General features: G+C 34.9%; 1 protein-coding gene across 13 annotated transcripts in view; it reads right to left on the reverse strand.

Moving 5' to 3' along the window:
- Nucleotides 1-410: 410 nt before the first annotated feature.
- LOC106879283 (Golgi-specific brefeldin A-resistance guanine nucleotide exchange factor 1) overlaps nt 411-12036 on the reverse strand; it is a 98371-nt gene continuing 86745 nt past the window's right edge. For all 13 annotated transcript variants that reach the window (XM_089357904.1, XM_089357899.1, XM_089357902.1 and 10 more), the window contains 5 exons: nt 7818-7928; nt 7033-7198; nt 5263-5457; nt 4150-4445; nt 411-1551 (listed from right to left, as the gene is read on the reverse strand). In XM_089357904.1, the coding sequence (XP_089214030.1) occupies nt 1528-1551; nt 4150-4445; nt 5263-5457; nt 7033-7198; nt 7818-7928 (792 nt within the window). In that variant the 3' untranslated portion in view covers nt 411-1527. The remainder of the gene's footprint in view (nt 1552-4149; nt 4446-5262; nt 5458-7032; nt 7199-7817; nt 7929-12036) is intronic.

Below are 12036 nucleotides of genomic sequence, written 5' to 3' on the forward strand. Positions count from 1 at the left end.
TGCTTTCAGATTAACAGGAGATTGAATCTAATATTTTATTAGTTTCATTAGAAATATAGAGCTTGTGCATTGTAAATAAGGTCTGTCAATTCTGGCCCAAGTCTATAATAGGTAGCCTTTTTCAAACATAAAACATTTGTAAACTTTTTCTCAAGTTAAAAAGTTAACCTTCATGAAATTAGAAAGATATATTACATTGAGCTCAGTACAAGACTTGTTTATTTTGAGTCGAGGTTAGTTAAAAATGAAATGCCTTCCGTAGATTAATGAATTTTTTGGTAGTTTGATTGTGATTCAGTTTAATTTTCTTTTAAATGTCAGGTTATAAAATTGAAAATTCAGCTTCTTTATCCATTTGTAAAACAAATCTGCTCCACTTGGTGAGGAGCAAAAAAGTAAAGGCTGACAAATTTGTATAAATAAAATGTAGCATTTTATTGAATAACATCAAAATTCTATTCTTAAAACCTTCACAAGAATAGAATTTTGTAGGGGTTAAAAGAAATAAGTATAAAGCAAATACCTTCAACAGTGATAGGTATTTACATGAATTTAGTTTAACAGCAAAGTAAATAAGGGAAGGGGACAGAGGTGAAGGTGGTAAATTCTAGGCTGCAATCATTATTTTCAATTGCAGCAAGTGGAATTTAGAATTAATTTCAATGTAAAATCTGAATAGGCAATATTGGCACAGTCCATTTATTATGTCTATTAAGATTTAAACATTTATCTAAAAAATCCTTTATCCAGTACTTAGAAAGTCCAATACTTTTTTTTTATGCGGGTATTTTTTGCTGTAAACTATGCAGAAAGTCCAATCAGTGTTAATGATGCTATGGATGGTTGCTTGAAAATAAATCTTATGATAGCAGCAAAAGAGAGGAGGGGGGCTGCACTTAAGAGGTTGTAAGTGTTGAAAAAAAATTTTTTTTTTTTTTTTTTCCAAACATAATAGCTGATTTCTCTAGGAAATAGATTACTAATTTTGTAATAAGCAATAAATCACTATCAAATTTTACATTACATTGTTAAGGAATGATGTATATATAATTATATTTTCATGGGTTATTCAGATTCTTTTTAAAAATAGAATTAGGTATTCCATTTCCAGTTTCTGTGATTCACAGAATCTAGTCACTGAGAAAAATCTCATTAGAGGGAGTGTCTGTATCTTGAAGTTCTCCTCCAAGTTACTTTTAAGAAGTGTATTATGTACAGAGAAGAAAATAAGGCTATTAAAATAAATATGTTGGTCAGTGGGTAGCAAGAGAAGTTGGCACCAATGGAAGGTATTCAGTAGTTGAGGGTTTTGAATAATCATGAAATTCAGTCCAGATAACTTTGACCCTGATAAACCAAATTTTTACTTAGACCATTATTATCTTAGACTGAAGAAATCAAAGATGGTCAACAAGCATTGCAGCATTGATGGTGAAAAGTTTTATCAACATAAAGAGGGGGGGGGGATCAGCTTCAAACTGCAAGTAGGCACCAGTAGAGAGTCGAAGTGACCGGTCAGTTGATTTATCACTGGCTTTCATGTCTTTCCATCTGAAAATTTAAATATCAAGGTATTAACAATAAAGCATATGAAAAAATCTTATTATATAGTACAAATGATTTATGACTGCTATTGTTGATCTTAGAGCTATCATCAAAGTGCAGTGATGATAGCAGTGTGCACTGGTTAAGAGTATGATATACTGAGCAAATATTGAAGAAATGATAAACAAGTTTACATCATTTGTTCCTATGTATGTTTCACCACTGGCTGTGTATTGGATGCTTTATCAAAACTAATCATCAGGGAACACTTTAGTTCCCTGTAACACTGCAATAAAATGTTACCCAATGATCAGTTGTGATTAAGTATCCGATTCCACTGGAAATCCAGGCCATCTCAATGATGCAATGTACACAGGAACAAATATGAACTTGTAATTTCTTCTACATTTGATTTGTATATCAAAACAAGTAAAACTATTAAGTACATAGTATTTGCAAAACCACCTCACAAAAACATTATGTAAACTGGTGTTTATTTGTCTGTTTCTTCAAGCTAGCAGAGGTTGGATGAATATTTTGAGGTATTTTATTGTCAAATATCCTTGCTAACCTTTACCTCTTTTCAAGTTAGGATGTCCTCATCTTTGTTGTTAACACATTTCGGCTGATATACCCTCCATCCTTCATCAGTTGTACATGGAAAAATACCTTAGGAATGAGAACCCAGGTTCAAAATTTCCCCAAGACACCTGATAAAGGCTGGAGGGTATATCAGCCGAAACGTGTTAACAAACAAGACAAGGACAAATATCCGTCAAATGTAAATAATGTACATAATTTACTCATCTCTTAAATATAGAACTGTATATATATCCATCGTCAGCTGCCTAACAGGTATCATTCTTGATATATATATGATATGTTAATGTCTACTTCACACCTGCACATCAGACAAAGGTGTGTTGGATGCAGAGTTTTCATAGCAGATTAAGAAAACCCAGATATACTTCATGACATGTCTCAGCAAAGCCATTATTTACAAGCAATGAATGAAACATACAAAGTGGACACAAGGGAAATGCAAAATCACTTAGACAAACACTTGCACATATATGTAAACTCACTTCTAAGGTAACAGGGACAACCATTAGTTGGCATAAAGACATATATGATGGGCTTCTTTCAGTTTCCGTCTACCAAATCCACTCACAAAGCTTTGGTTGGCCCAAGTTTATAGTAGAAGACTTGCCCAAAGTGCTCAATAATGGGATTGAACCCAGAACCATGTGTTTGGGAAGCAAGCTTCTTAACACACAGCCTTGCTTGTACCTTTAATAGGTGCACGTCCTTAGTATAGCTAGGACCATATCCCAAAGACAATACTTTCGATTCAGGGCCAAATGATATTTCTCTCACCAACAGGCTTACATTCTACAAGGGTCAAGGTAAGCCATGGCGGAGTATCATTTCCACATCTGGAACAACAGCAGCTAGACACTGCATCCAGAAGAAATCCACTTGATTGATTGGTATTTAGTCATCAATGACTCCAGCTTCTCATCTGCAGGTGTGCTGTCTCTTCTCCACATTTTGTATGACTACAAGTCAGCAAATTATATATATATATATATATATATAATTATTATTATTATCATTGTATATAGTTATTGTTTAAATGTTCACTTCTCCAAGCTTTATGGGTTTCACAAAAGAAACTTTTGTTTCAAACACTGGTAAAATAACAACAAAGTTAATTGAATGCTTGATTATTTTCAAACTTAATGTATTTCATTAGAAAAGTAATGGAAGCGTCTTAACTCTTTTGTAACTATTGTTGAGGCAAGTGAATTTGGAATTTGAAATCTGAAATGGAAATCGAACCGAATCCAACGACTGGAACTCATGCCAACTTTTCCTTCATTGGACACTAAACTCTGCTTGCGAAGACCAGGTGGGGCAAGTGAAATCATAATTGAACCACACTCAATGACTGGTCACCACGCCAGTGGAGCACTAACAGCACTGTCAAGCGTGTTCATTGCCAGAGCAGCTGTCTGGCTTCCGTGCTAGTGGCCCGTAAATAGCACCATTTGAGCATAATCATTACCAAGGTTGCCTTCTAGCACTTGTGCTGGTGGCACGTTAGAAAATCATTTGAGCGAGGTCATTGCCAGTGCCGCGGGACTGGCTCCTGTGCAGGTGGCACGTAAAAAACACGTTTTTGAGCATGGCCGTTGCCAGTACCATGTGACTAGCCCTCATGCCGGTGGCACGTAAAAGCACCCACTACACTCAAGTGGTTGGCGTTAGGAAGGGCATCCAGCTGTAGAAACTCTGCCAGATCAGATTGGAGCCTAGTGCAGCCTTCTGGCTTGCCAGTCCTCAGTCAAATTGTCCAACCCATGCTAGCATGGAAAGCGGATGTTAAACGACGATGATGATGATGATTTCTGTTGCAGTACACTGCCTTTGATTTGATTAATTTTAAAAATAGTAAAGAATTTAATTGCAATAACTTTGTCATTATTAAACTGGTGTTTGGGACATAAATTAACATGGAATTTTGCTGGAAGGTTTAGATTTAAATCACTTAGAAATAAGGAATTTGTATCATAGTAAAAGTAAATGCAAAGTGTTACTTACCTGAGGAGAAATAAAAGGAATTGTAGTCCCTTGCATGATATCTGGGTTCAGAAGTAACGGAACGGTGCTTGCAGTAGAAGCTATGGAACCAGAAGTGGAAGAAGAGTTGTTTACAGTCACTGAGTCTGTAATGTTAGGGCGTGGTGCAACTGGTGAACTGTTTACTGACATGTTGTCTGCCATGCTACTGCGAGAGGCAACTTTAGGCAAGGGTGGCTGAAGAATGTAAGCGGATGTCATGGTGGCACTATTCCCTCCAACCAATGGACTTTCTGAACGAGGAGATTTGCCAATTCCTGAAAAAATAAAAGAAACAATAAACGGTGAAGATAAGGTGATGATTGAACTGATTAAGGATTAAAACCTGATCAATGTCTGGATTAATAATAAATAATAATTAAAGATATTGTGTCTGGGCTGGGCACTTCATCAGTTATGATGGTAAGTGTTCCAGTTGATTCAATCAACGGAACAGCCTGCTTTTGAAATTAACAAGCATGTGGCTGAGCACTCCACAGAAACATGCACAGTTAACGTAATTTGTAGATTCATCATGACACACCAAATGTAACACGGCCAGCTCATTTGAATTACAGGTACAACTCATTTTTACCAGGTAAGTGAACTGGAGTAATGTGAAAAAAAAAAACTGTCTTGCTCAAGGACACAAGGCGTTGAACTCACAACCTTATGGTCAGGAGTTGAATAGACAAATCACTAAGCCACTCACCCTCAAAGATACTATAACACTAGCTAATTCGTGAAGAATAAATATGTAGGTAGGATCCCATATCTATATCCGTCAAGTCAGAAAGATCCCTTATAATTAGTCTGCTTGATTAGGGCTAACCCCAGATTAAACATCTAGAAAGGAAACATCAATCCTTCAACCCACATTTCAACATTTCTAATGACTCAACTAATTAAAATTCTAAACAATTTTCCCTATATACTAAATTACAATTAGCAAAATTCACTGAAGCTAACAATAACAATAATATAAAAAAAAAAAACTAAAAAAATTATTTAAAAAATAATCCGAAGTCAATTTTACAAAACTTAATGAAGAAGGTAGAAACATTTTCAAATAAAATGATGTTAGATCTAACTTACCACTGTCCGGACTTGGCGTTTGAACATCTGAGTTTTGAGAACTTGGAGAATCAGGCACTTTTGCTGTACCATTGTTATTCGTGACTGGCAATGTTATTTGAGGGTCTGGTTGGATGTCTTCGTTAGCTACCATTACTACCACTTTTTCAAGGCTAGCATTATTACGATCAATGTTTCTTGGTTCTGGAACACACACTAAACAAGAAAAAAAGAATATTATTTTGAGAATAAAACAAAATATTTATATATAAGATACAGTAGATTGGTGCAGTCTTCTACTTGGCTGGCTCTTGTCAACCGTCCAACCCATGCCTGTCTGGGAGACAGATGTTAAACAATGATGATGATACACATAGAGACTTCTTCGTTAGCTTGAGAATTAAGAGATTGTTGGGGTGGGGGTCCCTACAGTTTAACAATTACAGCTAGAAATTAAATGTTTATTGTATAGAAATAACCCCCAGAAAAAGTAAAATATGACATTTCTAGTATTGTTACTGCTTAGCCTCAGCTCAGTCATGACCTAGTAAGTCTATGATAAAGGGTATTCCAGCCATGACCTCTCCACCTTTTACTCAGATATTGTGTATCCAGGTTTGATACACTAAACCCAAATAGGTCCTTCTTATATAAGACAGTAAAGTATGGTTTAGGTGCTTGAACAAAATACCAGGGCAGAATACTGAAAATATATTATCTTTTACTAGTTTCAGGGGCATCATCATCATCGTTGTTTAACGTCTGCTTTCCATGCTAGCATGGGTTGGACGATTTGACTGAGGACTAGTGAAACCGGATGGCAACACCAGGCTCCAATCTGATTTGGCAGAGTTTCTACAGCTGGATACCCTTCCTAACGCCAATCACTCCGAGAGTGTAGTGGGTGCTTTTACGTGCCACCGGCACAAGGGCCAGTCAGGCGGTACTGGCAATGGCCATGCTCGAAATAGTGTATTTTACGTTCCACCTGCACAGGAGCCAGTCCATCAGTACTGGAAACGATCTCGCTAGAATGTCTTTTCATGTGCCACTGGTAACTGGTAACGTTATCTTGAAAAATTATAATCAGACGAATCGATCCCAGTACTTATTTGTTTTTAAGCCTGGTACTTATTCAAGTGGGGAGAAACAGGTGCAAAGACACACTGACACAATGGGCTTCTTTCAGTTTGTGTCTCCCAAGTCCACTCACAAGGCTTTGGTCAACCTGAGACTATAGTAGAAGACACTTGCTCAAGGTGCTATGCTGTGGGACTGAACCCAGAACTGTGTGATTGGGAAGCAAACTTCTTACCACACAGCCATCCCAGCACCTTTCTTTATCTTTACAAGATTGACTATGATGGTAGTTGTAGGTGAGCATCACTGTCATACAAGAAATGTTATTCATTTCCGGTCTTCCATGAAAAACATGTCAAGCCATGGGAAATATCTTATTTGGAAACAAGTAAGGGTTAGCAACAGGAAGGGTATCTTGCTGTAAAAAATTTGCTTCAACAAACTTCATCTGACCCATGCAAGCATGGAAAAATGGATGTTAAATGATGGCGATGATAATTTTCCAAACATATAAATTGAGAAATAAAATAAAATGGCATCAAGCATGACTCAGCTTAACAGAAGCTTATTCTACAGTGTTTTCAAAACAACTCTTTTTTCCAGTAACAATGAAAAATAGTACTTAGCGTAGTAATTTTCACTCAATTTCGGAGGTATTATAACAGTTCCTCAAGGATTGTCTCAAAGTAATGGTCAAAAAGAGATAGTTACCAGGTTCCTGAGTTTTAAATAGTTCCTCTTGCAGTTCTGGTAAGAACGTGTCAATACGGTCCCATGTCAACTTCCAGAGTTGTGAGTCTGTTGTATCAGTGTGGAAAATTCCAGCTGTGTCCATAACTAGTAACATATTTTTTAAGGATTCTCGTATTGCATCTGACTGTAATAGTAATAATAATAATAATAATAATAACAACAATAATGATAATGGTTTCAATTTTCGTTAAGGCGGCAAGTTGGCAGAAATGCTTAGCAGTATTTTGTCTGTCTTTACATTCTGAATTCAAATTCCGCCGAGGTCGACTTTGCCTTTCATCCTTTTGAGGTCAATAAATTAAGTACCAGTTGCGTACTGGAGTCGATCTTATCAACTGGCCCCCTCCCCAGAAATTTCAGGCCTTGTGCTAAGAGTAGAAACGAATTTTGGTACAAAGCCAGCAACTTTGGAAGAGGGGGTAGTTGATTACACTGACCCCAGTATCCAACTGGTGTTTATTTTATTGACCCCGAAAGGATGGAAGCTGCAAAGTTGAACTCAAAATGTAAAAACGGATGAATCTATTTTAGGCACAAGGCTGGAAATTTGGGGGAAGGGGCCAGTTGATACCTTAACTTCAGTGTTCAACTGGTACTGTTTATTAAACCCCGAAAGGATGTTAAGCATTTTGCTCAGCATGCTAACAATTCTGCCAGCTTGCTGCCTTAATGATAATAATAATAACAATAATAATAATAATAATAATAATAATAATAATAATAATAATATTAGTAATACTCACCAAGAGATCACTGCCTTTGTGCATGTATTTATCCATGAAATCTAATATAGTTAGCCATAGTGCTGTAAAGGTACTCAATGATAAGAGAGGAGACAGATGCTGTAGGAATACCTGTAGACAGAAAAATATATATAATGAGTTAATTAAATTGATGTTCACAAACGAAATTTAGTGGTTGTTGTTGTTTAGCCTCACTGAAGCTTTGAATGATGAGATATAAACAGCAAAAGGTATTCAAGCTACGACCATCCTTTGTTATATTCAGACAGTTGTGTGGTTAAAAAGCTTGCTTCCTAAGCATGCTGTCTCAGGTTGAAGTGTCTTCTACTATAACCTTGGTCTGTCCAAAGCCTTGTGAGTGGAATTATTAGATGGAAACTGGAAGAAGCCCATCATATATATATTTCTGTACTTATGTGTTTATACATATATATGTACATGTGTGTGTGTGTTTGTGTGTAGTCTTGCCATCCTGTGAAGATCGTAAACAAGCATCACCATCATACAAGAGGTGTTGTTTGTTCCCAGCTTTCTTTGAGGAAACGTGTCTGACCAGGGAGGAAATATTATCTCGCTGAGGAAATATTATCTAACTGGTCAGAGTTAGTGATAGGAAAGGCACCCAGTTGGAGAAAACCCGTCTCAACAAATTCAGTGTGATCCATGCAAGCATGGAAAAGTAGACAGTAAATGATGATAATGATGATGAAAATGATTATAATATATCTAGTAGGACTACATTATCCTTATGTCAGTAGGATATGATTTGAAGATTTCACTGCTATATCTGGCAGACTGAGAGACCATGTAGAGGCTTCTACATTCTGTTTGATTCCAAGTCAACTCGGAATGAGCAAATTTATGATTAAAGTCATTCAAGTTATGACCACATCATCCAGTGCCATTTTTTAAATAAGATAGTGGGCTTAATTTTTTACACAATCACAAGGCAAGAAACTGGGGTTTAAACAATTAAATCACTTCTAGTACTTGATAGATAATTATTTTATTGATCCAAGAAGAATAAAAAATCAAATTTGACTTCTGCTAGGATTTGAACTCAGAAACATAAAGAGCCAGAATAAATACTGCAACGAATTATTTTCTGTTGCTTTAATGATTCTGCCAATCAATAGCCCCACCAATAACATATCATCGAAGAAAATCTTAGTTAATTGGCAAAAATGAGAAGGACGTTTGGTGTTGTTTATCTATGGCAGTTACTGCTTTTTTTGAATATCTATAAACTTACTCACAAAGCAAAGTAATGATAACAGAATAAACTTAATATTTGCTTCATTTAGGGTAACAACAATAAAATACTAGATGTAGTGAAAAATAAATCATTTCAATTAATTACTCCATGATACCATCTACAGGAAATGCCATACTTAATATTAAAATATAGTATTTAATTTAGTGTACTGCGTGACTTTTTCAAGGCACCAATTTTACACACACACATCGCCTGTGCTGGTGCCACGCGAAAAATACTCAGTCCACTCTGTAGGGTGGTTGGTGTTAGGAAGTACCCTTCCTAACACCAACCAGTCTTCTGGGATCTTTTTTAAAACGGGGGCCACATTTTTCATTAACGAAACACTTTGAAACTTGGAACACTGGTAGAATGTGTCATATAAAACATCTTTTTCTCTTAGTCTTCTTAAAAAAAAAAGAAATCCATAAATTATTCCAGGTTAAAGTTGTCGTATTTCTGTAATTTCAACCAATCACTGACGTCCATTCAGCCGATATACATTAAGTGCCGACTACATAAACAAACGATTCTGAAACAATTAACCCTAACCCTAACCCTAGGGTTAGGGTTAGGGTTAGGGTTAAAGCAAATTTAAAATGAAAAAAGCAAATAAAACGAAGGTATGGAGATTAAATATGCTTTACATCGCTTAATGAGCCAAAGGAGTAAATATAAACAACTGAATACTTGTCAGTGATTGGTTGAAATTATCGAAATAAGACAATTTTTTACATGAAATAAATTCGAATACAAAAATATTTTTCTGTTCTATAACACAAAATAGATAAGTATACGAAGTTTGAAAGTCTTTCCGTACCAAAAAGACTACGTAAAACATTAATGAAAAATGTGGCCCCCGTTTTAAAAAAGATCCGTCTTCTGACTTACAAATTCCTGTCAAACCATCCAACCCATACCAGCATGGAAAGCAGACATTAAATGAAGATGATTCATATATATATATATATCGTAAGTGTGTACATGTGCATAATTATGTGCATGCTTGTATCAGTATCCAAGTTTATATATATATATATAGATGATATATAGATGATATATATATATGATATATATATATATATATATATATATATATATATATATATATATATATATAAAGCCAGGTACAGAGGTTTATCCTTGGCTAGGTATTTCTCTTGCAACTGTCTCACTAGAAATAAGGCATCAGTAGTGCTTTTACCTGGCACGAACCCAAACTGCATCTCATCTAAATTGATTCGCTCCCTAATTAGTTGGGCTATGACCCTCTCTGTAACTTTCATAACCTGATCTAACAGCTTGATGCCTCTGTAATTATTTGTATCTAAAGCGTCCCCTTTACCTTTGTAGCAGTTGACTATGATGCTGCTACACCAGTCATAGGGTATGACTCCTTCGTGTATCACCTGGTTCGTAATACGGGTGACTAGGCTATAGCCAACACTGCCAGATATTTTGAGCATCTCTGCAGTGATTCCTGATGGGCCGGGGGCTTTCCCGGTCTTCATACTCTTAATTGCTTTATCTACCCTGGTACTATCAACTCGGATAGCTGGTCCCTCTATTGGGTCGACATAAGGCAGGCTCTCTTTCTCCCATTCATTCTCTTTATTAAGCAATCTATCGTAGTGGCATCTCCAGACCTCTTTCTTTGCATCCTCATTTAATGCAAGCGTACCATCATCCATGCGAACACATTTCTCTCCTACAACATCACTATTCTCTCTCCTACACTGTCTTGCAACCCGAAATACCTCGAGTCTTTGGTCCTCACGGCGCAGAACATTGGCAAATCTTTCCTTATCTGCTTCCCCTCTGGCTAAATAAACCTGTCGCCTAGCCTCCCTTCTGGCACATTGGTACAATTCCCTGCTACCACCGTTCTTCCAGTCCTTCCAAGCTTGTTTCTTTTGTCTAATAGCCCTGTCTACCTCCTTGTTCCACCACCACGTTACTCTGGGTTGGGAGGGGACCTTACACCACCCACAAATCTGGTCGGTGGCTTTCAACAGGTTGTCCCGCAGAAATCTCCAATTGTCTTCCACGTTGTATGATGCTATATCCCCTTCTATTTCGTTAAATGCTTCAAGTAACTTGTCTCTAAGTCTCTGTCCGTTTGCAGGGTCTTTAAGCTTCCACACCCTTCTTCTCCAAGCCTGTCTAATTCTGGGCACCCATTTTGCCTTGATCCCAAAGTCGCTAACTACTAATCTATGTTGTGGGGTACATTCTTCGCCAGGGTAGGTTTTGGCATATATATATATATATATATATATATATATATATATATATATATATATATATATATATATATATATCATCTATATATATATATATATATATCATCTATATATATATATATATATATATATCATCTATATATATATATATATATATATATCATCTATATATATATATATATATATATATATCATCTATATATATATATATATATATATATATCATCTATATATATATATATATATATATATCATCTATATATATATATATATATATATCATCTATATATATATATATATATATATATATATCATCTATATATATATATATATATATATATATATCATCTATATATATATATATATATATATCATCTATATATATATATATATATCATCTATATATATCATCTATATATATATATATATATATATCATCTATATATATATATATATCATCTATATATATCATCTATATATATATATATATATATCATCTATATATATATATATATATCATCTATATATCATCTATATATATATATATATATATATATCATCTATATATATATATATATATATATCATCTATATATATTATCTATATATATATATATATATATATATATCATCTATATATATATCTATATATATATATATATATATATATATATATCTATATATATATATATATATATATATAGATATATATCATCTATATA

This window comes from Octopus bimaculoides, chromosome 9, assembly GCF_046866305.1.
Source record: "Octopus bimaculoides isolate indiv1 chromosome 9, ASM4686630v1, whole genome shotgun sequence".
NCBI lineage: Eukaryota > Metazoa > Mollusca > Cephalopoda > Octopoda > Octopodidae > Octopus > Octopus bimaculoides.